The 27,955-nt window shown below is 39.8% G+C and overlaps 2 protein-coding genes across 7 annotated transcripts; one reads left to right on the top strand and one right to left on the bottom strand.

The window, feature by feature from the left end:
• Positions 1–244: 244 nt before the first annotated feature.
• Positions 245–17,164, bottom strand: bicra (BRD4 interacting chromatin remodeling complex associated protein). Of its 5 annotated transcripts, none has more exons than XM_082502501.1 (15): positions 17,072–17,164; positions 11,844–11,889; positions 11,695–11,740; positions 11,039–11,104; positions 8,707–10,776; positions 8,358–8,516; positions 6,459–7,058; positions 5,867–6,059; positions 5,687–5,784; positions 5,365–5,499; positions 5,211–5,263; positions 4,970–5,118; positions 3,753–3,847; positions 3,549–3,654; positions 245–3,420 (listed from the first exon to the last, which is right to left on the bottom strand). In XM_082502501.1, exons 2-15 carry the CDS (start codon positions 11,882–11,884, stop codon positions 1,607–1,609), a joined length of 5,625 nt encoding a protein of 1,874 aa, XP_082358627.1. In that variant the 5' UTR covers positions 11,885–11,889; positions 17,072–17,164; the 3' UTR covers positions 245–1,606. The 5 variants fall into 5 exon arrangements, with proteins under 5 accessions (XP_082358627.1, XP_082358630.1, XP_082358631.1 ...); XM_082502504.1 differs by having other exon boundaries at positions 8,349–8,516; positions 17,072–17,133; XM_082502505.1 differs by having other exon boundaries at positions 3,549–3,651; positions 8,349–8,516; positions 17,072–17,133.
• A 2,537-nt stretch (positions 17,165–19,701) lies between these two features.
• Positions 19,702–27,955, top strand: napab (N-ethylmaleimide-sensitive factor attachment protein, alpha b). Of its 2 annotated transcripts, XM_082502507.1 has the most exons (11): positions 19,705–19,943; positions 21,331–21,410; positions 21,507–21,623; positions 23,683–23,729; positions 23,884–23,961; positions 24,095–24,150; positions 24,746–24,830; positions 24,940–25,044; positions 25,137–25,205; positions 25,610–25,660; positions 26,748–27,955. In XM_082502507.1, the coding sequence occupies exons 1-11, from the start codon at positions 19,846–19,848 to the stop codon at positions 26,847–26,849; spliced, it is 888 nt and encodes a 295-aa protein (XP_082358633.1). In that variant the 5' UTR covers positions 19,705–19,845; the 3' UTR covers positions 26,850–27,955. The 2 variants fall into 2 exon arrangements, with proteins under 2 accessions (XP_082358632.1, XP_082358633.1); XM_082502506.1 differs by having other exon boundaries at positions 19,702–19,943; positions 21,331–21,623.

The following is a 27,955-nucleotide window of genomic DNA, read 5'->3' as shown; positions in this document are numbered from 1 at the left end:
TCCAAATTCTGCGGATTCTCCAAGCAATGACGCATACAAACCAGCTCTATGATTTCACTTCTATGCACCACCTGCTGACTGTCTGATAGAGAACACACCCCAGTGCTGAAACCATTACCACCATCTCCTCCTCCTGACTATCATACAGTCCTCCTCGGTCAGCGTTAGTAAACGAAAGGAATGCAGCCTCGAGTGGTGGAACAGAGTTGAGGAATAAAAGAGCAGAGGACAGGACGCTGCAATATTTCATAAAAGAAGCAAGGTTTAATTTACAGTTTTACTAAATGTACATTTTCTTTTTAAAAAGTGTCATTATACACAATAAATACAATACAAAATTAATCTGTAATACTATACTTCAAATTCTCTCACGGTCTTTTTTGTACATTATTATTGTTCCTTTTTTTCAATTTCAATGCTTGTGCTGTGTTTGTGTTTGAATTGTCCACCAGGCTTATACAAAGGGGGGGAAATAAAAACAAACAAACAAACAAAAAGAAAAACAAAAACTCAAGTGAGGCAGGCATACAGTGACAGGAAGATCCAAAAGACAGAAAACACAGAAACCTTGCCTGACCCCTGCTGACTGAAATGCATAAAGTCCTAACCTGGCATCACAGGCAACAGGGGGGTGAGTGGAGGTGCAGTCTAAAAACAAGAAACTGGAAAATCATCTGACAATAGAAGCAGAAAAAAATGCATTTCTTACAAGTTCATTTACATCCTGACAGTACAACAGCATCTGAGCAGTCAATTTCAAACCAATTTTACAAACGTTCAATTTTTTCCCCTCAACATTTACTTAAAAAAAGAAAAGAAAAAAAGACATGATATCTGTTTAAAATGGAGACACACAGAGGTTGATGGTACTCACTTTTTTCAATTCAAGAGGAGTTTACCTTAAGACCAAAGCAACTGATATTTAGGGTTAATACACTACATAAAGAAGCGTGGTCTTGATAAAGAGTTGGACTGCTTCATTTTAGCATTTGTTGTTTGCATCTCTGGAGCAACACTATCTTTGTGATAAGAGAATCAAATATGGTAGGTCCGGCAGCACACTGGATGTATTATGACTGTTTACAGTACTACACTGCTGTAACCTCTTTGGCCTTTCTTCTGCAGCTCTCTTAGTGAAAAGCTGTTACCTTTTAAACTGTTTGAATAAGATGCCTGATGCTCATTACGACACTGATTAAACCAGAAGATGAACCGCTGTGGACAGAGACTGGTGCTCAGACCACATGAAAGGAATGTATGAACAAGTGAATGAGGGGGAAAAAAAGACCAAAGTGAAAAATAAAGACAGAATTAGAGAACAATAGTCACTGACAATTTCATCTTGTTACTCGAATTTGGCTGAGGGAGCACATCTGTCGAGCATGTTCAAGTCTGCAATTCACCATTTTTGACTATGTTTGTATTTCCATCATGGGGCAACTTTAGACTGTAAATGACAAAGAAATGTTTGGACAATTCAAATAAACAAACAAAGCCAACACAGCCTGGCAGAGTACTACAGTGATACTGTTTTCACAGTGCCCCTTTCCCCTGCCTCGTTAAACTGTTTCATAGTTCCCCTTGTGAGTCCGAGGCTGAGGGGCTGTTATCTACTTTGAGTCTGGGGCACCAGGCTGCCGTTGTGGCCGCGGCCACCAACCTGAGGGTGCTGGGCCAAGGAAGAGGATGAAGAAGCAGAGGAAGAGGATGGGACTGAAGGTCTGTGTGATGAGGGCGCTGAGCCCCCAGGGCGCTGACTTTGGTGTTGGTGGGGTCTGCTGTTGCCCCCTTTAATATGGTGTCCGCGGGTAGAGGGTTCCTGCTGCAGATTAAGGATGCTGTCAATGGCGCACTGCAGATGCTCATTCAGTGAGTCATCTGGAGGGCTGCCGCTGGAGAAGCTGGCGTTATCCATGTCAGGAGAGTCTGACTTGCAGCGTTTGGCAGGAAGCAAAGAGTCTCGTGTGAAGGAAGACTCTGGCGACGGGGGCCCAGGGGCATGCTGGTCCATTCTGAATGTTCCTCCTGCCTTATGTCGATTTTTTCCACTCAACCTCTTATATTTACTTACATCTGTCTCTTGGTCTGTGTGCTCTTCCCCTTTCTCCTTTGCCCCTTCTCTGTCTAGAAGCTGTGGGAGATGATGGTGTTGCGTGGTTTTGATACCACGACTAAACACATCCATTTCGTCCAGCCCCTGCACTGCACTCCCCAAACGGCCAGTTTCGTGGCTTGAATCTGTGTGAGTGAGTAAAGCCTCCCTGTCTCTCTTCTCTACTTTCACACTTGCTATCACTGTCCGCTCTGAGGGAGGATTTGAGGCCTCGTGTCTGGGGGGTGATGGTGTGGTTCTGGGGTAGGACAAATTTTCATCTCCTCCACCTGGGACACCAGGTCTGACCCGAGGACTAATGTTTTCCCGGTAAGTTTTTCGAAGGGGAAGACGGCAAGTTGTCTGTGAGGAAGTGGCAGTAGAGGCAGGGTTGTGTTTGACCCCACCTGTGTCGTGGTGATCCAAAGTCCCATTCATTTGAATGGAAGATGAGGAGGTGGATGAAGACCAAGTATGGGATGAAGAGGTGGAGGAAGATGAGGCTGAAATGGGGGGAACACTTCCTCTCAGTGATGGGTTACACTGAGAGGTTGATATTGTGACTGACAAGCCAGACGAAGTAGTGCATACAGGGGACTGAGTTCTGATAACCGTGGCCGAAGGGGTTGATAAAGGGTGAACCTTCGCTTGTGATACAGCAGCTTCAGACTGCGGCTGAGTCTGGGACATAGACTGGCTGCTCAGCTGAGGTTGAGGTGTGTGCACTGGGTCTAAGGCAGTGTTGTGGACCACCTTACTGAACCCCGTTTGATCCTGCTTGATCTTTAGCTTCAAACCAATTCTCCTGCGAGCCTCATAGGTCTTGATAGGCGGTTTGCTCGTTCGCTGTGGAAGAGCATCATCATCATCAGCCGCTTGAGAGTTTGATGTCGAGGATGAAAATGAGGATGACGATGCTGGAGTACGAACTGTAGAGATCTGGCTAGTGGGTTCAGCCACTGGCTTGACTGGTGGAGCTGGAGGAGGAGGACAGCTACTGGACCAGGACACAGATGCACTGCCTCCACCCTGCTTTATCACGAGCTTGGTAGGAGGGAAAGGGGAAAGAGAAGGGGCCGCAGAAGGAACTGAGACAGGAGAAGAAGCAGGAGCAGAAACTGGTGTGGGTGCAGGCGGAGGGTTTGGGGCAATGATTGGAACAGGGGATGGGATGGCAGCAGGAGCAGGAGCAGCAGCAACAGCAACAGCAGGCGCTGGAGCAGGGACAGCAGCAGATACCCCTCCGCTCACTGGGGTGGGTTCAGCAGATGATAATTTCTGCTGGGATGAAACACTCTCCAACATTCGCACATTTGCCACAAACTCTTCTGCAAGTAAATAAACAAATGTATAATTAAAACACACCTTCTTTATTTTTGAATACCTACAAAATTTTATTAATAATTTTTTTAATTATTTATTAATAATTTAATAACCACAGACAGTGGTAAAATACCTGGCCTCTCCTTTGCCAAAATCTTGTCCTGGTTTAATGCAACCTTCTCCTCTTGAATGAACATCCGGTCGATCATCACCATCTCTGCCGAGGGGCCCAGTCTCTGCTCATGTTCATATGCCAAACAGCATCACTTTTAAAATCAATTCAGGACAAAAACGCACTAAGAATGCTTGCAGTGAACATGCTGATTTATAAACTTACTTTTGACTCTGCAAAGAGCAGGTAACGATATTTATCCAGCATGGCCTGAGTTCTTTTCAGCAGCTGGCTGGAGACCTTCTCAAATTCATCATCCACTGTGTAAAAGAGAACCAAATTGTTGAAAATTCTCAACTATAAATCAAGCAATACATTGGTAGCTAGGGATGGGTACCGATATCCGGTGCCACGATGGCAGCGGTTCTGACATAAACGGTAGTAACCAGACCGAAAAGCAGCGCACATTTCGGTGCTTTTTTTTCTGAGATGTCATACACTTTGGATTCTAGCCAATCATTTTACGTTTCTGAGGATAGTAGGCGGGTCCAGGTACGTAAGTTCTTTTAGAGCAGAGCTACAGATTAAAAATGCCCAAGGCGAAGCGGTCAAAAGTCTGGCTGTACTTCACAGCAAAAGATGCAAACTCAGCAGCCTGCAACAAGTGCTTTAAGCTGATACTGTGATACTGTCAAAGGAGGTAACACCTCAAATCCGATGAAACACCTGGCAACGCATAGCGTTTTTTTTTTAAAGCCGAGAAATGCACCGTATTTGATAGCTTGCTGCGAGACCTCACACATCTACTGCGGGTGGGTTGCCTGTTATCGGACCCGGAGTTAGCAACATCCCCCAAAAACCCAAAGAGGAGAGTCCTGGCCCCTAGCCCTGCCAGTGTAGCAGAAATGATGACGGATGATGATGGCAGCAGCAGCCGTTCTTCTCTGCGTGAGTAGCTTAATGTTGTTCGTGTGTAATTTACGTTGAGTAGGCTAACCACGTTATTACATTAATGCATGTAAGGTGAACTAGCAAACACCGTAGTAGTTACATGCGGCTGTCTTCTTTTTTGATGGCAGATACTCCCGTCACCCTGGCCAAAAAGGCTAAAATGACCAAAGAAAAAGTGGAAAACAGCTAAACATGAGAGGTTTTTGGACAAGGTTTGTGTTTTTTCCATTGTTTAAGCACTGCTTCCAGCCAAGAGTGATACCATATATGCCCCATACCTGCAGAAAAGGCTAACATTATTATCTTTTTACAAACAGCTGAACATGAGAGGTTTTTGGACCAATTTTGTGTTCTCCATTCTTTAAGCACCGGTTTGAGCACCGTTTAAGCACCGGCACTGTTTCAAAAGTACCGGTTTGGTACTGGTATCGGATAAAACCTAAACGATACCCATCCCTATTGGTAGCTTTACAAAAGAGGCAATTTGTTACCTCTTTGATAATCTTGAGAAGAGTTGGCAGTTCCCTGGTAGAGATGGTAAGGCAGGAGTCTGTGCAGTGTGTCCTCAAATGAGCAGAAAGGGGCACTGTAGTTTGGGTGAAGCACTGAACCCTGATGTTTCCTTAGCTGTTCTAGCATCCTGCAGTGAAGTGTGTAAAATTAATACTGTTCACAAATATGGCTTTTAAGAATCAATTAAAAGAAGCCCTGGAAAATTACCATGGAACATACCTGGCTTCTTTACTGGGCTCTGCGCTGAAAGGCATTTTCATTATTGTTGTTGTCTGTAACAGGAACAAACAAATATAAAGTGTAAGGGTTAAAACCCTTCATACTAAAACTTAAATACCAGAGGCAGTACAAACATGTAGCAACGCTCATTTACCTGAGCTTGTATTGAAGCTGGGGGCTGTGGAGCAGGCATTTGAGTCAGACTAGCTCCCAACACCTGTATCTGCATGCCACCTTTCCCCAGAGTCACCCCTCCAACAGAGCTTATCACTCCTGGCTTTGGCTGAACCTGAGAAAGGAAAACAAGAGGGAAATTTAAAAGCAGAAAGTGACAAAACATACAAAAGGAATGTATTGGGAAAATACTATCCCTGTTAAATTTTATATTCACTGACAAAGGTGTTAGAGTAGCACAAAATAACGCCAGGCAAATACCACACATATGTTCTTACTGGGAATTGGGTTATATTACATACCTGTGCAGGCTGGGTAAGGCTGGCAGGAGTGACAGTCTGATTCACCATTGCTCCAGCTTGCCCTTGGGCTCCTGAGAATACCTGTAAGTCACTTGATGCTAGCAATAAAGAATAAAGATAATTACAAAAGGAAACACTTCAACGTCTGTTTTGCATCACTGACAATAATTAATGTCTAACCTGTAGGAGTTTTGACAAGCACTGATGTCGGCTGCAGCATTGAGGGTAGCTGAGCAGGTGTACCAGTGCTGGCTGATGATGATGCAATCACCACTTTATCAAGAGGCACATCTTGCTGGGAACTAAACTGAGTGGTGATTTGAGGCTGAGGCTGAGTAGGCTGCTTAGCTTGTAGCATGATGTTCTGCTGGACCTGGAAATACCATCAGGACAGATATATTTGTACCTACATTCAAAATATTTTGGAGCATGCTTAGGCTCCTAATTTAGTTATGCTGATATTGTACTGGTAGGTTTATTGGTAATGTTCACAATGTATTTAACCCAACTGATAACAGAAAAAAAAATCATAAATGGAACTAAACTGAACAAAAGGAAAATAACAACTAAGTATATATACAGAAATCGCATATATTATTTTTCCACGACAATACAAACTGTACTAGTGAAAGCAACTTAGCATGCTGCTGAACCTCAGAAAAAAGAATAAGTCAAAAATACACACAGTGATTTTACAGTCAAGATCCCTAATTGTATGCTAATTACGTTACAAGTTTTCAGTAAGAAGAAATGTGTAACATTGTAATGATACCTGGTGAAGCCTTTCCAGCAGCTGTTTCTGCTTAGGTGAGGGTTGAGAGATGGCTGAAAGAGTCTGAATTTGTGCTCCTACTAACTGCAGATTATGTTGCTGATCTGATGTCAGGCCCTGGATGGGAACATGAGTTTTAACCACAGTGGTGGCACAAGCGCTGACAGGAGCTGCAGTGAACTGATGTTGTGCAGGTGGAGGCTTCGGTGACTGTGACATAGGAGGCATGTCTTGTTGGTAAGGGGCAGACTGAGAGGCCGGCTGAGGCTGAAGTTGAACTTGAATGTGTGTCTGTTGGGGTGGCGTTTGCTGTGGCTGGCCCTGTAGAGCTGGTTTGGGGGACTCTGCAATTTGGTTATGGACAATAAAGAGTGGAGGGTGAGATGAGGGTGTGCATGAGCGAGAAGGAGTTTGCGACTGTGGCTGAGGCTGAGAGGGAGGGCGTGACTGCTGTTGGTGGTGTGGTGACTGGATCTGCTGGCTCAGAGTAAGAGGAGACTGGGAAGGCTGGGGACTTTCTGCCACTGGTGGTGCTGTGGCAGGTGGACAAGGAGACATTCTATGGATCTTCAGAGGCTGCTGATGTCCACTGGAGGGTACCTGAAGAAGTGGAATCAAAATACAGTATGCTTATCTGATTCAAGGGAGCAAACAGTTTAAGGAAGAATGAAATCAGGATATTAAGCACATAAAAAAAGAAGAAAAATCACATACAAAAAGTCTATAGCGAATAAGTGTCCAGCACACAATCTGAGATTTGACACAAAGTAGGGTTGGGCGATATGGCTTTTCACGTTTTTGACATCAATATTTATTATGATGTACTATATGTATGCATCATAATACTGAGTTTAATACTTACACCTAGGTTAAAAATCCTAATTGCAAATATCATAATACACTCACACACTTTAAAATGAAAAAAAGAAACAATCAAATAAACTAATAGATAATAATACAGATTTATCACCCAATCCCGACGTACACAAACACAAGTAAATAACGACCAAACAAACACAAAAGCAAAGTGTTAGAATTAAAAACTAATAGATTTTAAAGTAAAAGTAGTAGAAGCTCACAGATTTTATTTCTAGCATTTACACATAAGAAGAGGGCAATGATTATTTAGCGAGCCAAAAAGAAAAACTGTAGACAAAAGCAAGAAATCAAGATCTGTGGGTCTGTGGTGGTAAATTAGGAGGTGATCTGCAGACTTGAGGGACGAGGGATAGGTGAACATGTCATTTTGGTTTTGGGGGGGCTCATTACCCTGTTCACACTAGGGGACAGAGGGGTGAGAGGTGGAAGATAGTGTGGAGTGAATCAATTCATCAGTCCTTAATCAGTAATGCAGCAGATGAAGATGAGTTCATTTACTGTGACTAAGCAGTGTTAGTGAAGAGATTATTCTAGCCTTGCTGCTGTAGGCAGAAATCCAGAAAAGGCCAAAAAAGATTAGATCTCGTATATTTCAGCATGCTAAAATATATAGTCCAATTATACCATAACTTTTGCCCATTTCAGCTTTGAGTCAAGGATGTTAGAACTGATTAAGAATATCAAATGAATTAAAAAAAAGAAAAAGATATTCCTTTGAATATTGTTTGCCAGTCCTAAATTCAGAGTAGTTAGCACGCAATAGGTATGGACAACTGGAATGATCATGCCTTTGCATGTAATTAAGCAACGTAAGAAACACACAGAAGCCGCAAGCCAACAATCATATTTGTTCTTTGGAAATGCAGAGCAAGGGTGAGCGCCATAGAAGCAATGACCAATGCAGAAGAGAGGTACAGAATAGTAAGGAGAAAAGATAAGATATCCTAACATTGTTGTGGAGGCAGCAGCAGCAACAAGGGGGTGGGGCTCAACATAAAGGGGCATTTCTACCTGCTTTACCATAGGGGAAGGGCTGTGGCTCTGGCCCACCCAAGAGTCAGTTAATTGGCTGTCATGGACAGCAGGGGCCGGAGTAGTGATGCTGTTGCTGCTGACGATTACAGATGCAGGTACGCCCACAGAGGGGGTTGACTCATTCTCTGTTTGGTGGTGCTGCTCCTGATTGGAGTACATTTACCATTTCAGGATGAGGGAGGGAAGGAAGGAGGAAGGGGATTGGAGGGAAGGGGGAGTAAAATAGTAAACCAAAGAGGTCAAACCAAGATATCACTCCATGCATGTTATTCATCTTTTTAGACAATGTTAACTGAACACAAGGTAAGCAAAAGTTTTAAGTTTGAACACTGACCTGTTGAAGAAACATTTGCAGAGACTCTTGGCTCAGGATCATGCTGGGGCCCTGGTTGGTGAACAGTAACCTCCCTGGACTTTGCTGAGCCTGAGGGGGGACCAGCCCCACTGCTGTGACAGAGGAAGAGGTGGAAACTGACATGGACGGAGAGGAGGAAGATGCAGTGGTAACCGTGGACACAGTAGAAGCCGGCTGCATGGCAAGGATAGATGGCTGTGGTACAAGCTGCTGAGTGGGATGAGTAGCCTGGTCTGTGGAGCTTCCCAGCACAGTTACACACTCTCCAGGCTGTCCTTGAGCCATAGTTGCTGCTACTGTGCTGCTAGGGACTCCACCTGGCTGAGGCTGCAAGGCTGGCTGAAGGCTGACAGCGGGGCTCAGTCCTTCCACCTGGCTCAGCATGGTCAGGGGGTTCTGAATTGGCATGCCCTGTATGACTGTCTGGGCATGACCTGAGACAGTCTGGGTCTGTGTCTGATTTTGGCTCTGAGCCAATGTGACAGGCATCTGAAAGAGGGTAGGCGTGCCCATCTGGCCAGGCTGGAGCTGAATGGGTGCAGAGAGGATGTGGGCTGCCCCAGGATGGCTCTGCGACGTCAACACCTGACCCAAGTTGATATTCTGGTTTGCAGTTAAAATCTGGTTTGCAATGATTTGTCCACCAGGACCCTGGCTTGTGATGATGTGGCCCCCGGGGTGCTGGGTCAGGATCTGCCCACCTGCTTGCAGCTGTGGCAAGAGAAACTGGTGGTTCTGACCTTGCAGAACTGTCTGAGAAGGAATAACAATGCTGCTAGATTGGTTTAACAAGTGTACACTCAGGGGCTTGCCAGATGGTTGTGCTGCTTGTGGCTTGAAGAGGGTTTGCTGAAACTGAGCGCCTTGAGTTGTGGCTTGAGTACTCAGGACAACATTGGAGCCTGGCTTTCCTGTCAGGAAGGCTACATTCTGAGCAGCAGAAACTGGAAGTTGCTGCAGCCCTAGGGCCTTGTGGGCATCATTTTGCAAGACTTGGGGTGCTGGCTGTGGCTGCTGCTGTTGTTGTTTGAAGAGTTTCGGTTGGATGGCTCCCCCCTGAGGGGGTTTAGGCTGAATAGGTGGTGGTGTGCGCTGGATGATCACGTTCTGCATGATTTGGCCTTGAGGTTGTGTCTGGGATCCTATTCCTGAACTTAAAAGGGTGTTGCCAAAACCCACAAGCCCAGCAGGAGCAGTCATTGTACCACCACTGCTGCTGTTTGTGCTGCTGACACAAACAGCCGGTCCATTTAAAGCTGGGGATCCGAGAGTAGCTTTATTACTTTGGATCAGAAGTCCACCTCCTGAGCCTCCAAGCCCTGGCTGAGGACCAGCACCTGATACCTCTGGCCCAGACTGGTGCAACTGGTAACCACTCATGGCTTTAGCCAGGATTGGCTGGCCAGACTGATTGATAGTCATGACGGTAGGCTGACCCACAACCTGAATCTGTCCAATACCCAAATGTCCAGATTGACTCCCATTAGAAAGAGCCTGAAGACTTGAAATGGGTTGAAGCGTCACATTTCCTAGGCCCACTTGCTGCATAAATGGCTGAACACTGATTGCCTTGTTCATGACCTGGGATTGGAGTTGAAGGCCCTGTTGAGCAAGGACTGACCCTAGCATGTCAGTTGTGGCGTTGGGGGGAGTAGCAGTGGTGCTCGTGGCTGACCCGGGAAAAATTGTTGCTGCTCCCCCAACACCAATGCCTACACCAACAGCACTGTTTCCAGCCCCAGCAAGGCTGGCATCAGGCAGTGTCTGAACCACCTGTGTAAGGCCTGGAATTCCAAAGGAGCCCAGGTCCAGCTCAGCTTCTGCCTCCTGTAAGCTTTGCTCTGTGATGTTGGCTTCAGCCAAACTTTGCTGCAAGATGTCACATGGCTCATGATTTGTCCCAATGCCATTGCTCCCACCTTCTCCACCTGGGGACCCTCCCAAGATGTCATCATCCTCCAAGAAGTCCAAGTCAACACTGACTCTAGGAAGGCCTGTTGACTCATTGGCCGACAGCTGGGCTGTAGGCTGGACCTCTGGAACGTGGCCCTTCAAGGAACGGAGGAAAACGAAGAGGAAATAAGTGAAATCAGGTAACACGTAAATTTTTATCACTAGATATGATGGTAAGGGGTGGAAATGAACAAAGTAATGCAAATATAAAAACCCCACAAAAATATCTTGTCAGAATGCAGCAAAACAAAGCCTGTCAAGTGTAGATTTGTTAGTAGATGGGAGAGGAGTAATAGGTGAAGCATGCGACATATATAAATAGAAAACAGAAGGAAGAGCATTGGGGGATTTTACTCACCCCAGTGGCAGAGAAGAATGAGCTGGAGGGGTCACTTGAACCATCCAAAAGGTCGTCAGTGTCCAACTACAGACACACCCACAAAGGATAGGAAAGATGGAAACCAAAGGCACCCAAACCAGCAGGCAAAAGTCACCAGGACAGATAAATATACAAACCATCAGCCAGGGGAAGGGCAAGGAAAGGACAGAATACAGTCCAGGAAACCCAGATTGTAAAAGAACCAGTAAAAGGATAAGTGACAAAAATGCAAAATGATAGGTGTAATACAGAGTTGGGAAGCGTTAGTATTATCGTTTCTCATTTTGTGAATATGCCAAATAAAAAGGGAAGGGAGGCTGGAACTACAAATAGTGCAAATCAAAAGCAAAGAAAACCATTAAGCAGATACAGCAATAAGAAAATTACATGAAAGCAGTGAGGGAAGCAGGTTTCAGAGTGCATTAACGTGTAATCTAAAGTGACTTAAGTACAGAGTCACACTTCACTAACTGATGCCAGCACTAACAAAAATATGCATAATTATGACTCCTCATCACATCAATTACAAACTCACTTTTTGTAAATAGAATTCATAAACTTAAAAAAAAAAGGAGACATCTTTCTTTCTTTTCTTTTTTAAAAAAAAAAAAAAACCCTCCCCCACTCATACTCACATGGGTCTCAGATCCATGAAGAAAGTCATTGAGAGCTTCTGGGTCACTGCAAGAGAAAACAAAGTGAATCTTCACAGTACAAGGGAAGAAATGGCTGACCAGTTTGTGATGAGATTTAGCCGATTTTCATCGAGTCATCATTAACTTACCAAATTACATCTAGAAGGCACCTGCCGTCTTCATCATCCATGACAACTGTTAAAGATGAGAAATTGTTTTTATGACAACTTGATTTATTTCATTGTCAGTGCACGCTTTAATTATTATTATTATTTTGATAGGGCAGTAGGGAGCAATGCAAAAGAACAGTGAGAGTGAGGGGAATGATACACAAGAAATGTCCAGAGTGGACTCGAACCCAGCCATTTTTGTCTCCATGTTTACTAGGGCTGCCACGATTAGTCGACTAGTCACGATTATGTCGACCATTAAAATCGTCGACGACTAATTTAATAGTCGACGCATCGTTTGAAGCTTTGTAAGATCACAAAGGACGCAGGAATGAGTAGTAGGATTTAAGAGTGTAAGAGTGGCCAGTGCGATCCTCTATGCTGTTGCATGCTGGGGGAGCAGGCTGAGGGTCGCAGATGCCAACAGACTTAATAAACTGATTCGTAAGGCCAGCAATGTTGTGGGGATGGAGCTGGACTCCCTCAAGGTGGTGTCGGAGAGGCGGATGCTGTCCAAGATAAAGACAATGTTGGATAACACCTCCCACCCACTCCATGACATGTTGGTCAGTCACAGGAGCTCGTTCAGTGAGAGACTGAGATTACCGAAAAGCACCACTGAACGACACAGGAAATCATTCCTGCCTGTGGCCATCTCCCTGTACAACGCATCCACTTAACACACTGTTTGCTGCTACAACTACACGTTTCTTTTCCAAATATTTATTTATAAGTGACTTATGTATGTATGTATGTATATATATGTATATATTGTACTATTCTTAGTTAGCGTATTGTCTGTCTTGTCTTAATGTTGGTTTAAAATGGAGCACTGTAACAAAAAATAATTTCCCCCAGGGATCAATAAAGTATTCTGATTCTGATTCTGAAATAACGGACTGAAACAGAAGATGGCAGCACTGCATGTACAAGGATGCCAGCTGCCGTTAAACCCCGAAGAAGAAGAAGCTGTGTCCCAGAATTCATAGCGCAGCCCAGCGCAGTTGTCAACAATGGCGGCAGCTAGTTAGTTTTAACTTTACTCTTATTATTCTTTCTGGGTCACAAAATAAACGTTTAACATATTTTCAGGCGAGAATGTAGCTGTGTAAACCTCAAATATCTGCTCAGTTTATCAAGACACCACATATTTTCAAAAGCGCTCCGATGTTTTCGGAGACGTCTGTTACTCATTAGCTCGTCAGCTAGGCGGGGGCAAGGCTAACTAGAGCCGTGAGAACACCGGACTCCCGGCAAATCGTTTTCAAACCCACCGCCGTCTTTTGCTAGTCAGGTTAAACATATATATAAGTCACTTAGATAACTTAAAAATGTTATTGTTTGGCTTTCTTTAGTATTTTATTTGTTCCTGAGTAAATCGGTTTGGCTGAGATTAAAGTTATAGTTTTTGCACAGCTAAAACTGTCAAGCAGACAGCTGATTATCAGAAGTGTGAGACGCTGGAGAATATACTCCGGTGTCCTGTTATATTTTAGAAAGCAAGGAGTTTATTAAACTTCACCGAAACAATCTGCAAATTTCATTAAAAATTAATAAACTACCATCTTGTCTTTATTTTTAGTTAGCACAAACACTTCAAGCTGTAAGCTAATGATAGTTATATAAGACCAGATGCTGCTGGTGCAATAAGCTGTACGCTGTACGTCCAATGGATGATGATCTGATTAGTCGACTAATCGCAAAAATAATCGGTGACTAGTCGACTATCAAAATAATCGTTTGTGGCAGCCCTAATGTTTACACAGAAGCTGATTTATGGCTTGCCACACTTGATAGTGAACTACAGAACAGTGATGTTTTTCAAGTCCTATGCTTCTTCAGCATGACAGGAATTAATTTCATATGATTATTTAATATTACTAATCCTTTGAAGTAACAAATTTTTGTTAATTTTTTTTGTAAAGCACTGCAAAGTAGCAATAAAACATATTTTCAGCACTGCTTGTCATCATGAGAAAACGTCAAAATTATTCTATTGGTGCAAATATCATAATCACTATTACTTTGTTCCTAATTAACTTAAAAAAATAATGAAATAATATATTTGTTGCTCCCCGTTGGACTCCTGGTTATCAGTCGGTTTCCAAACAGATTAATTTGTTTTGCTTGTTAACCAAATTTAAACTGTCACAGCATCTGGGGGCGTGACTTGGGGTTTTTAGTGAGAGGCAAATAAACACCACTGTAAAGAAAACAAGTACACTGGATTAAAAAACGAAAGGCAAAATTAGCGTACTGCTGCAAAAAGAAACTAAAGAAAAAAAGAAAGCAAAAATATTTCTGTTACCTCATTTATCTTGTTTTCATAACTGTTGGAAGTCATAATTGTAATTGAACATAGATTTGAGTTAGCTGCTCACTCCTTAGAAGAACTACAAAAAGAAACCACAGATCTTAATATTATGTTCTCAGATCGTTAGTTTAGACAAAGAGGGGGTTCAAACTATATTCAGTTAATGAGCCACATACAACTGAATTTGATCTCTAGTGAGCCACACCAGTAAAACAATTTCACAATAAGATACGTTCCTTTTAATTTATTAGAGTACAACTAAACATTTAACATTTAATTACCTATCGATGTGCAACACTGATGAAGAACAGCCTATACTAGCTTACAGTATCTCTCTAAAAGCACAAAACCTTCTAATTCTGTTTTTAAACTGAACTAATGTATTATTTTACTCTTTATGACTAAAAATTTGTCAAGATACAGAAATACTTTCAATTCCAACATAGTTTAGGGTATGGATTAAGCTGTAATGTAAAAATGTCATAACTCTACCAGGTCTAGAAATGCATTTTATTGAAAAATCACAAGCATTAAAAATCTAAACATTTTTCTTGCTTCCAAAGCTATCCAGTAAGCTGGACTAACCATCATGGTCATTTGGCATCCAAAAAGACTAAGTTATATTTAAACACTCAGTTCAGTTCATTTTTATTTCAAACATATACATTCACCAACATTTCATAAAATCTTTCCATGTAGTTGTTTGAAAAGTAGGCAGAAGTATATACTTATTTAGCCCTACCCCCTCAGGTTTACATCATCATCATCTAAATTTGAACAACAAAAAACGTATACAATGCCTTCAACTTAGAACATAACATCACAAAAATATATTTTCTCATGTTCAACTAAAACTATATTTAGATTTGCTAATTTGCAGAAGAAAATAAACATCAGTTTAACTGCTGTCTTGGGTTAATTGCATTTTCTTCATTCTTATACTTATTTAAAATTTCTTTTTTGAGTTTTATTTTAAACTGGTTTATATCACTACTGACCTTTATTTCTTCTTTTAATTCATTCCAGAATTTAACTCCCGCTATTGAAATAGACATCCTTTTCAATGTTGTTCTTACTCTTTGTAATTTTAAATTCCACTTCCCTCTAAAATTGTACCTCCCTTCTCTTTCTAAGAACCATTTACTTATTTCGATTGGGAGCATCCCTTTCCTTGCCTTATATATTATTTGCACTGTTTTAAACTTCACCAGATCCTGGAATTTTATAGTTTGCGTCTTAATGAAGAGTGCGTTTGTGTGAGCCCTATACCCCTCCTGATTTATTAGTCTAATAGCCCTTTTCTGCATTATGATTATAGTCTGAATATTACTTTTATATGTATTGCCCCAAACCTCTACACAATAACTCATGTATGGTAATTGTAAAGCACAATATAACATATACAATGTTTTCCTATCCAGAAATTGTTTTACTTTCCCCAAGACAGCAATGCCCCGTGCTAACTTTCCCCTCACATAAGTGATATGTGATTTCCAACAGGCCTTATGATCAATGATCACACCAAGAAATTTTATGGTATTAACCCATTCTAGATATACATTATCAACACAAATTTCAATGTTAATGTTTTTCTTATAGTTTCCGAATAACATAAACTCACTCTAATTACTCTTAGGTAGTATGGGCTACATAGTTAGTTAATAACAATATTAATAAACATTTATGAAGTCCATCACATTAATTTCAAAGTCCTTGATTTTCCCCTGTGTGACTCATTAAATCATTACATCACCTATCACTGTCAGATATTTCGGTGTCTTGTTAGGATAAAGCAAGCATGACGTGATAAATAAAATATGAGGTCCTTAAATTATAAAATAATAATAAAGTTTACAGTTAAATACAGAAACTGATTTTCAAAAAATTCAACGTCTTTTAACACCTACACTTATCAACAACAGAAATCCCCATGTGGTAACGAACCCATCGAGAGACCAAGCAGAACTCATATTTGTTAAAATCCGAAAAAACAGCGGATGGCAATAGACAACAAACTGAAAACGCGCGGTTTTCGCTCCGCCTGCAAAGATTTCGAGAACGGGCTCTCGCCTCCCGCTGAATTTACCACAACTCAAAACACCAGCTGTGCCTTTCGTTTCCAACAACACGAAAACACCATCTCAAATCAGCTTCCACGAGTTTACCGAGACCTATAAAGCGACCGTACACCCAGTTGCCGCTCTGAAGCAGCAGCAGATCGTAGCCATTGCTCGGTTAGAGCGCAGCTAGTACGCAGGATATGAATGGAGTCACTGCAAGAGGCTTGCTACATGCTAGCTAGTGTTTTCAAAGAGCTTTGCATGTATATTTCGCTTATTACTCACAACACGGAGTATTTCGTAGCCACACTGCTGACTTAAAACACTAATTTAACAAAACGTTTAATTTTAAACCACTGTTTTGCCTCTATTTTCAGTCATTTTAACGCATCTGGGTTGACTTTCGTTAGCCTAGCTAGCTAACCAGCTAAGCCAACAAGCTATCAACAATATTGAGACGTACAGCTAGCTTGAGGCTTTGACATTCAAAACAAACCAGCGAGTGACACAATTTTAACACCCCTAGTGCACAACGATGCCTCGATTTGACAAAGACAAGGCAGTATTGTCTGATTTGAAGCGTAAACGCAATTGCGTAGCTAGCTATCTCTCCTTGTAAGCAAAATATGAGTTAATGTTGGAATACTCTTGGATGAGGGGGGTATGCTTGGGAATTCGGTGGAAAATGAGCATGTTCGCCGGTTCGTGCGGCAGCGTGGCGCTTCGATTGCGGTAGCTGTGCAGTTCGTGGCTCGCGTGCAGTTCGCGAATATTGCAGCTTTGTAACAGTTTTTTGGATTAATAGAGAAATTGCTACATTGTAACAAACTCACCCGAGACGATAGAGGTGCAGGCAGCGCGGGGTCTCCAGGACAGCCTCGCACGGGCTGCTGTACAGGACCCAACTACAAGGCAGGAAACAGGAGACTTCCGGTTTGCCTGATTGAAATCTTATCCTCCTGCGTATACCGTGGCAGAACTTTTCTTTCGACGTGCTTGGCAAAGTTTTTTCGTACAATTAAACACATTTCTCAGTAAATTTGTGGGGCTGTTTTTGTTTGTAAAGCTGAAGTCTGAAATTTAGGAAAAAGGACTGGAGATTTGCAGCTGATATCGCGCGAAAAGCTAACCCTTGATGTTTAAAAACGAAGTAAATAGCACATACCTGGAAACGTCTGGGCCTGATAAGGCACATCCCTGATACAGTTGCAGTGCACTACTAAAAATTACTAATCTGTGCATCCTTTAATATAAAGTAACTGAAGTTATGCACTACTTTTAACTACTAATTATTTGTGTCCTATAAAACTTAGTCTTGTAACTCCCTTATTCTAATGTTCCTCCATTTAGGTATTTGTGGGTAAGTATAATTGGATTATAATTTCAAATAAAATACATTAAAATTACATTTTTGCTACAGGGGGATTACACCCTTAGTCACGGATTATGCTATAAAGTGTTTATCAGTCAAAGTAGCCTAGTACAGCTCACAAAGCAAGCAGAAATAGTGTACCAGTTTACACAGCAAATCTGATATGAATTATTTGTCTGATAATCAATATCCATATATACATATAGGATACTGCAGTTATACTGAAAAGCGATAGGCCATATTGGACCATGTTAACTTTCCAAAAAATGTTTAGTGTTCTGCCAACACCTGCTGAATGTTACAAACATAATCAGGTTTGCTCACCTGGACAATGTGGTGACCCTGAAGTATGCTGTTCAGCATTATAATGTGCAAACGTTTCTATATGGTCCATATCAATAATATTGTTTGAGCACTGCTAAACAGAGCCAAAAATAATTTCAAAAACACAAAAAGACACAAATCACATGAGTAATTATGTCAGGAGGATTTGTCAGAAGCTGCTACAAATAAAATCACAACTATCACTATTTTTAACATCCATTTTGCATGGAAATGAAGGCAAGGCAAGGCAAGGCAAATTTATTTGTATAGCACAATTCAACAACAAGGTGATTCAAAGTGCTTTACAGAGACATTAGAAACAAAAACAAATAAAAAGAATGATTTAAAATTGATTAAAACAAGCAAACAACAAACTAACTAAACACACACATTTCACACCTGTTCGCGCGATCTGAACCCTTATCGTAAGGGGAGCTACCAGTCCTTCTGTGGACGAGCTACTTTCTATTTTAAATTCCCTGAATTTAAAATAATGAAGGAAAATAAAAGGAAATGAAGAGTTATTCCTGAGTGTGTGGTCACTTCTTTTCAGATTGTATGCCCCTAGACTTGGAAAATAACCTCAACTCTGTTACAACTTGATGGCAGTTGCTGACTGATTACACTGAAAAGACATGCATGCAGTGCACTTGAATTTGTGGGGAACAGTTAACTGTTTTTATTTTTCCTTGTTTTACTTAATTACTCATTAACACCATTATAATTATGTTTCTTTTTATTCATGTATTTGTTTATTTTTCTAAATAAGCCTTGATTGTCTTGCTGTGTAGTAAAACTGTCAGGTGTGTGGGTGTGGATGTGTGTTTGTGGGGGGAAGAGGGTGGTGTTGCTTTGTGTATGTTGAACTGTTTGATTGTTCTTTGTTAAAATTTTTAAAAACATATTTAAGAAATCAGTGGTATATGCAAACTATGAGAAGTACCACGTGATATCACTTTAACACTTTACTGTGTTAATACCCATTAACATGTAACGTTACATGCAGTTCTAATGAACTGACTATCCATCCATCGATTTATTCTTAGGCTGATCAAAAACCAAGAACCATTGTGCTGGATATTATAGCTTGTGGATGTAACTATTTGTGATTACATATGCATATTTTGTATTCATACTGTGTTTGAGTTATAGTCAAAAGAGAAAATGAAGGAGGCTATTTAATACATTTTAAGGGTTGTGTTTTATGAATAGAAATTTACTGTTATGACACCACTTAACTTTACAGCAGTCTCTGTACAGCTGTGATGTGTTCTCCTTTACATTACTGGTGATTAGAAATACTAGAAGTAGTTGTTAGCTGGTTAGCTGGATAGACTATGGGATAACCCAGTTCTAGATTTTCATACCAGCTCATACCAGACAATAAACAGATATTCCAGAACCACTATTGGTAAAAACAAACAAACAAACAAACAAAAACCAGAAGCAATAATGACTGTAAAAAGAAACACATCAAGTACAAAGAGTTCCATATCGGACACAAAAACTACAACTCCCTACAAAAATAGACTCGAATCACAAAGACACGTAAAAGTTTAAATACAAAATTAGAATGACTTATTAGCAAAGTTAGAAAAAGGACAGCTCAGTTCACTGAAACAAAGTCAATAACTACACTAAAACCATACGAAGATTAAAATGTAACTTTTTTGTTTTAACTTTTAACGGTTACCAGATATGACTAGTATACTGGATAGCAAAAGAGTACTTGAATGCACCAGCAGCAGAAACAGTAGTGCGTCGGTTCTCCGGTGTCACGTGACAGAGGTGACGGTTACTTTGCGGCTGGTGATGTGACAAGGCAAGCCTGCAGCCACTAGCAGTGGTTAGCGAGTTTGTTGACTTTTACATTTATTCGTTCTCTCTCAGAAACAGACCGATTGCCTGAAAATGGATAACAGCGGAAAAGAAAAGGAAGCAAATGCTTTGATGGCCGAGGCTGAAAAGAAAATGAAATCGTCTCAGTCATTTTTTGGAGCGTTGTTTGGGTGAGTCTGTCAGCTAGCTAACGTTAACGTTCGGCTAGAGGAGACAGCTATGCGGAAGGTTGGAAGCTGACCACAAGGGTTAAAAGCCAGGACAAAACGATTTTAAATAATTGTCGGTTGCTTTTATAAGTTGTTAGTGTTAAGCGGTTATTTTCAAGGCTGTCGTTTAGCATATCTAGCTTATCTCGGCTCGTCGTATATCTGGAAAGCGTTTAGTGTGAAAGATAGCTCGAAATAGTCGGTAGTTGCTTATTTTAGACTCTGCTTTAAGGCAGCTTTCATGCTAGAAATAGCTTCAGTTGAATCCAAAGCTGAATTGTTTAACAATTCAAGATAATTTCACTTAATTGTAAAGGCAGCGCTTCCCCTATAGCGCCGTCTGTTGGGCAATTTTCGGAAGGTCACTCTGTCCAAATCACGTGTCATTCACATTTGTTTACAGCAAAAGAAGAAAGCGCACTTGTGATGTAGCGAATGTTCCTGTAAGACTAGCTCTCACTAACCTGGACAACCGGCTTTGCATATAACAACCTAAATGCAGGTTAATTTTTCAGGTTGGATTTTTTTTTTTTAATTATTGTAGCAGGAGCTCACGTGCAAGGTTAAAGGCTACGTGTTATGTATGAGGCTGTACAATCCGCGAGAGGTTTGTGGCGAAAATTTAATTGTCAAGATAGTTGTGTGTGGATAATGGGACTGAAATCACAAGCAAAGTCAACACTTTTATATTTGTACTTGTATACGGTTTTACAAACCTTTACTCACTATTAAATAGTAACTTAAAGTTTAAAGGATTGCACACTGAATGAAAAATCAGTGAGTGCCGGCTGGGAAAAGGACCGCTATAACTTGTTTCGACCAGTGACTTATAAAAAAAAAAAGAAAAAAAAAGGTAGATCAAATATTTCGCATGCCAATCCTTGCTCCTCTTCTTCTATGTCATAGGCATTCAGTTGGTGCAATTGTACTATTTAAATTATAACATATCCCATGATCCTTATGGGCAAAAATTAGATTTTGGCTTTAGATTGTGAGACTTGGGTGTGAGAGTGGATTTCAAAATTGATTTGGTCGCTGTTTTGAAACGGAGCTTAAATATGTTTGTCAGCCCTGAAAATTTCAGAAGGCAGTCTTCTGCACATGTGAAGTAATGAGGAAAAAAATGGAAAAAATAATAATAAAATTAATAAAGTTTTATCCCATTGCTTTTAAAATGTTCTTATTATGGTGCTAAAATTTTGCATGTAAGTATACTAAACAGAAAAAAAATCTGCTTATTATACATCTTTCCAAAGGGATTTTACTGAGTAAAGTGTTCATATCATCCTGTGATAATCTGCAATGGATGGGTGTCTTATTAAGAGAAAAAACATGTTTTGTCACACAGTGGCTCCTCAAAGCTGGAAGAAGCCTGTGACATGTTGGTGAGGGCAGCTAACATGTACAAAATGGCCAAGAATTGGTGTGGTAAGATGATTGTCGCATTTCAACACAACAAATGTATTGAATGCCTCTTTCTTTTTTTCAGTGATTTTAAAATGCAACAATTTATCTTCTTAATAGCTGCAGGAAATGCATTCTCCCAAGCTGCTCACCTTCACCTGCAGATGCAGAGCAAACATGATGCAGCAACCAACTTCATAGATGCTGGAAATGCCTTCAAAAAAGCAGATCCACAAGGTAAACGTTACATCACTTTGGGGTATATAATATCGATTAAGTACACTTGTAAGTTTTACATCTTTTCATATAAAAGCTTTCAGCAATAAAAGTGAAAGTGGTTTAAAAATGTTATTAAATCTTTTATTTACTTTATTAAATCTTTAACTTCATACAAATGCTATAAACAGTCAAATTCCTGATTAATGAGAGCATGCGTTGACCCTGTTTCAGGTACTCTTTGAGTACTTCAGTGCTGTTGAGGTTTCTTTCCTTCTGCTCCACGTGTCTTTTTATAAACTGAGGTGTCTGATTATTATGATATTACTCATTGAGCTTAAGCTGCTTCACCTGACAAACCTGCAGGACTGGCTGCAGATAAGTTAGTAATCATGTCAGGAGAATGATAATTTTGATAAATCCTAATTTGATTTAAGTATTTAATGAGCACCCATCTAGCTGCTGTTTATTTATCACATGACAGCTGCACATAAGCTCTGCATCAATAAAAGAAAAGCGGAAAAGAATTGGAGTAAACAAATTTTCTTGTTTTTTTTTTGTTTTTTTAAAGTTAATTGTAATCTCATTATTTCATTTTATCTGTTATGATTTAGAGATATTAAAAGAGTGCCATCATGTGGCATTAAAACTTGACGTACGATACTTCATAGTTGTGAGTAGTGTAGTGAGTTTGTCTGTAAGCCTTTTTAATGAGACTTAAATATCTGCATTCTAAAGTTTTCCTTGTGCTTTGATGCAAAGTTTTGTACTGCTGAAAACAAGGCGTTATGAAAGTGCAGACATTAATCAATATTAATAATAATAATTCAGTGTCCTATCTAACAACCCACAGGGCAGTGGCTAAGAGTTTAATGAAAAAAGTTTATTTTTAACTATTAATGCAGTTTCATTAACACAGTATTGTATATTATTTCACTTTAAGTCTGAAAAATGTTACAAAAGCCATGAAATAAATATGGTCTAGTACACCCCATTCCCCTGTTTAGACTCTCCCTGTTACTGCAGATTTTTCACCATGTAAAACAAACGGCAGTGGATGGAGCAGCTACAAAGTTTGCTTTTCTTCATGTCACAGTTTATTAATCAGGTGCTCTCATTAAGGACTCTTTCCAGGCATTTTCCAGTAAAGGTTTTAATGTCGATTACTGGAACAGTGCTTCTGTTTTGGATACTAGAAACACATTTTCTTTGACTCCACCTGAGCGCTCATCATCTCTGTAATGATGCTGCCTCTTTTTTTTTTTTCCGCAGTGTGTGAACAGAGTCCGGCTCCACGTTAAACTGTGCTAGCATCAGTGCTGCTGTTGTGTTGTCAGTCTTTTTTTCATAAAACTGGGGACTGCGTAGGTTTAGTGTTCAATTTCATATTCACTCTGCCCCTAAATACATTTGTATTGCAGGTCTGTTTTTAGTCGCAAATGTGGGTGAGACACTCGTGTTCACGTTTACATGGTGACGAATAGAGCTGTACATTAAATGAGGCGTTGAAATTGTTGAATTTGTACTAAGGATTTTTTTTTTCTTTTTTTCAATCAAGTTATTCGAATTACCCGATGAATCGTTTCGGTCCTGCATCATAGTACACATTTCATAGCCCATCTTGTTCCTGTGTGGGATTGTTGTCATTGGGTAGAATGAATTTTGGCAGAATCAGACAACTTCCTGATAGTATTGGGTGATGGATAAGGATCTGACAAAAAAAAAAACCCTAAATGTTTTCTGTGGTACTCAACAAAGACCACTAAGGGCATCCTGATTGATCCTAGTAAAGGCCACAAACTAAAGTATATCGGCCTTGTAATGAACCTGTATATTATAGTTATTAATTGGGAATGTGAACAAATACACTGGAGAAGAGTCCAAATAAAAAATTTCATTTTACAGTGGGGTGCTTCTATATTTACTCACCTTGAACCTTTATATAGCTTCTAATTTGTTGAATTTTGTTGTATTTTATTATGTAGTATGTATTTTTGGGGTTTTTTTTTTGCTAACATTGGTTTACTGAATAATTGTAAACTTTTTCTGAAAATAATTGTTTGAATATATTTCTCAACAGAGGCAATTAACTGCCTAAACCGAGCTATTGAGATTTACACGGATATGGTGAGTTTCTTTTCAGTTTAATTTCTAAAGAGCATCTTTAAGGAAATCAGATGCAAAACATAAAGGGTAGCTCATATTTCTCGCTTTCTCTCACTGTCTTTTTTTTTTTTTTTTTTACTTTTTCCAAAAAAAAAAAAAATAAATCATATTTTAGGGGCGTTTCACCATTGCAGCCAAACACCATATCAGCATTGCTGAAATATATGAAACGGAGCTTGTGGACGTTGACAAGGTTGGGTCAAAAACTGTTTCTTCTTGCTTTTTATTTAAATCCTTATTATGTTTACTTTTTATTAATTGTCAAACAGCAGTATAATAAGCTCTGTTTACAATTCATGTATATGTTTGTCTAATTTCTTTTCCAGGCCATTGCTCATTATGAACAGGCAGCAGATTACTACAGAGGTGAAGAATCCACCAGGTAACTATTTTAAATAAGCACGGTTATCTTTTGCCTTTGGGGAAGTAAAGAATGTAAATGTGTAAAGACACTATGCTGGCTGCTCATGTGCATCTGTACTAAAATTCGCTATTACTTTCATATAGCAAGTAGCTCATGCATCAGACTGCTCTAAATACTCTGTTTCAGACTTTAGTTTTTTTCTAATATTTGGCTCTGTGTGACGTCAACAAGAGCAAACAACAAGAGCATTTTTAATCTGGTCATATTTGACACACAGCTCCATCCACCCACCCGTTCGTCAAACTGTCTGTTCAGGAGTGGCAATCCATCAAAAGGAAGTTGGTCTAAAACTGCTCATTGTAGACGATTTAAAAAAAGGACTAGTGCCCAGTATAAGATAATTAAGAATGAACTATGAATCATGTAAAGCTATTCTAATGGAGTCAAAGAATTAAAGTATGGAACTGCAAATGAGCACATGAGGTGCTATCTAAAATTTCTGATACATTAATATTATGTCTTGTTTTACAGCTGTAGCGTTACTTTTAAATTTAGGACCCTCGATTTCAGTTAATGTGTGGTCTGACATATTGCTGGATTTTTCCTTTTAAAGTTCAGCAAACAAGTGCCTTCTGAAAGTAGCAACCTATGCAGCTCAGCTGGAGCAGTACCAAAAAGCTATTGAGATCTACGAACAGGTGAGTTAATGCCACCCAGCAGCTTTTATTTCAAGGTTTTATCCCTCCGGGAGCTTCAGTTGGAGAGTAAAGATAAATTGTGCTTTTTGATTTATTTGTTTATTTTTAGGTTGGAACCCATGCAATGGACAGTACGGCCTTGAAATACAGTGCCAAGGATCACTTTTTCAAAGCTGCGCTTTGTCACTTTTGCGTAGACCATCTTAATGCAAAAGTAAGCCATTACATACAGCTCTTATCTGCTGATAATATGCAGACACTGTAATGCAAGCCTTTGATTTTAATAATCTCCCTGCCTTTTCCCAGCTTGCTGTGCAGAAGTATGAAGAAATGTTTCCCGCCTTTTCAGACTCGAGAGAGTGCAAGCTGTTGAAGGTAGGCTTTGATGTAATTTTGGGACTAAATCGCTCATCCAGACACATCCAGTAATCATGAAGACTTGGAGTGCCATTTAACATAAGAGACTGTTTTCCATCTATTTCCACTATTGTGCTTGTTTTTGTTTTCCTGTTCTCTTTCTCTCTATTAAACTCATGTTAATCACATGCGATTGACCTGGGTTTAATATACATGCTAATGTTGAAAACATAACTGGACCATAACCTTGAAATTTAATTGAAACCTATTTGGTTAAATTCAGTTTAATCTTGTTTTTAGTCATCTGGGTTGAGCAAGTAAAGTAAGCTGTGTCTGTGCTTGAAAAGTGTTTTCAAGTGGGTTGATTCTTTTTTTTTTTTTTTTTTGGTCTGTTTGTTTGTTTTTCCTTTTTCCTAAATTAGAAACTTCTAGATGCCTGGGAAGAGCAGAATGTGGATGCCTATACTGATGCAGTGAGTAAACAGTTGCTTTTTTTAGCAGAATAGAGGAAGTAGCAAAAATGTAGAATTTACTTCTGTCTTTTATTTCTTGTTTTTTGTAATTCTACCTTGACACCAGTTCAGTGAAAGAGTTTGCAGACTGTAGCTTCCGTTTCCAGGTTGAAAGACATGCCACCTTGAGATGGTGGACAACAGATTGTGTAGGCTTTTCTGTTCATGATTTTGTGATCCAAATTGTTGAAATTGGATTGCATAATGAGTGGTTTGTGCATTCATTGAAGCCATTTCCCCCAAAAAATCTACTGGAGTCCAGCAGTAATATTATAGCGATGGAAATGAGAATAGTAGGTCAGATTTTTCTGTATGTGTCCCATGACTGAAATATCGATTTGCATCAGTACCTTACAATATCACTACATAGTGATCAAATCAAGTGTTATTAGAACAGTCCTCTGACAGTAAATAGTTGCTGTGTCAGTTTCTTCTTTCTTGTACAGACATCTGAAATATATTTACAGAGCTTACCTTTTTTAAGCCTTTTTATTTTTTTTCAAAATGTATTAAATTAATTTTTACCTCAATTCTACACACAAATCTCCCAAAATGACAAAGTGGGGAAAAAGTTTCATTAAAATTCTTTTAAATGCATTAAAAATAAAAGCAAAACAAAAATAGAACATGTTCATAAGTATTCACATTCTTTGCTTAATTTCTTGAGATCTGAGAATCCTTCAGTGGATTTTGACAAATTCCAGATGGGCTGTTTTGTTCTTTTCTGAGGAGTAGTAGCTCTACTTAGCTTCTCTTCCCCCCCCCCCCCCCCCCCCCCCTCCCCCTCTTTGTTATTATGGGCTGTTTTGTATAGAATTGGAGGTGAAAAATGAATTGAATCCATTTGCAGTAGGGCTGAAACTAGATGAATTGTGGAACAAGTGAAACGCTGTGAAAACTTTTCAGATGTCTGTATCTGAAAGATTGCTTTCTTAATCCAAACTGTTGAAGCCTCAATAGGTACATTTATGCAGTTGGAAAAAAAATACTTCATTTTAGTATTGTTTAATAGCAACTGGATTAAAAGTGTTAATACTTACTTTCTCAGGTGAAGGAATTTGACACCATTTCTCGGTTGGACCAGTGGCTCACCACCATGCTTCTCCGTATCAAGAAAACCATACAGGATGAGGAGAGTGACCTTCGCTGACTTGCCTCTCCTGTTATTCTTTAAGTCCTAAAAAAATGACTTGCATCCTTGTTTTTTTGCCTTGAGCCTCTCACTTCCATTTAGCAGCATTGTTAATTGTTTGACCATTAGCCCTTGTATTCACAGATACCATTTCTTTCCTGCAGTATTCTCTCAAATTCAATACAGTACTCCAAAAATGATGGTCCTTTTAGGTATGAACACTACCCTTCTGAGTGCAGGCTTCACACAGTATGTAAATTGTATATTATTATTAATCAGGTATTGGCCCAGAAATAGTTCAGCTGTTCATAATTGGGCTGCAATACCAAAAACTCATACCAGCACAATTGTATAATACAGGTTTTATTTTTATCTTCATTTCAATGAGAACAAATGAGAGGACACAAACTCACTAACACTTCAAGCAACTATATCTATATATATATTTCTAAAATGTGCTTTAGAATAAACTAACCAAAATGCCAATATTGATAAAGGCACTCAAATTTGCTTTGGTGATTTTGAATGCGTATGTGTACTATTTTGACAAAGGAGAGCGCCTCTAATTAAATAGTGGTTGATCTCAGCTGCAGAGGCCAAGAGTGTCGATCTGAGGTTTTTCCATTGAATATATACCCCCTCTGCCTTATGACGCAAATTTCTCAGGATTTGGACTTGATTTGATGAAGATTTATAAAACATGCTTTTATAAGCACAAGTAATTAATTTGCTAATTGTTGTCATCACTTCCATTAAAAGTGCTTTTATTCCATAAAAGGTGATAGATGCCCTTCACCTCTGTGAACATTTGCATGGTTTGGAATACATGAGAAATGTAAAACAGCTGTTTTCCACCTGTGTAGGAGTGTAAGAGAGAGAGTGTGTGTGTTTTTTGTTTTGTTTTTCTTTCTTAATCTTTGATTTGTGTTTTCTTGTCTTAAGTAACCAGGCTGAAAAAATAAACAGTTTTTAACGCCTGCAGAGATGCAATACATAATTGGGGGGAGAAAAAGAGCTTTGTACACTGTGCTCATGTACCCTGATGATTTTGTCAGTGAACAATTAGTCTTAAATAATTTGTGATGTTTCCTGTCAAACGTTTAAATAAACTTGTCTCAATAGCG

The sequence above is a fragment of the Aulonocara stuartgranti genome (genome assembly GCF_965226115.1).
Source record: "Aulonocara stuartgranti genome assembly, chromosome: 14".
In the NCBI taxonomy this organism is placed as follows: Eukaryota; Metazoa; Chordata; class Actinopteri; order Cichliformes; family Cichlidae; genus Aulonocara; species Aulonocara stuartgranti.
Note: the sequence above shows the minus strand (reverse complement) of the source record. Positions and strands in the feature narration are given on the sequence as shown.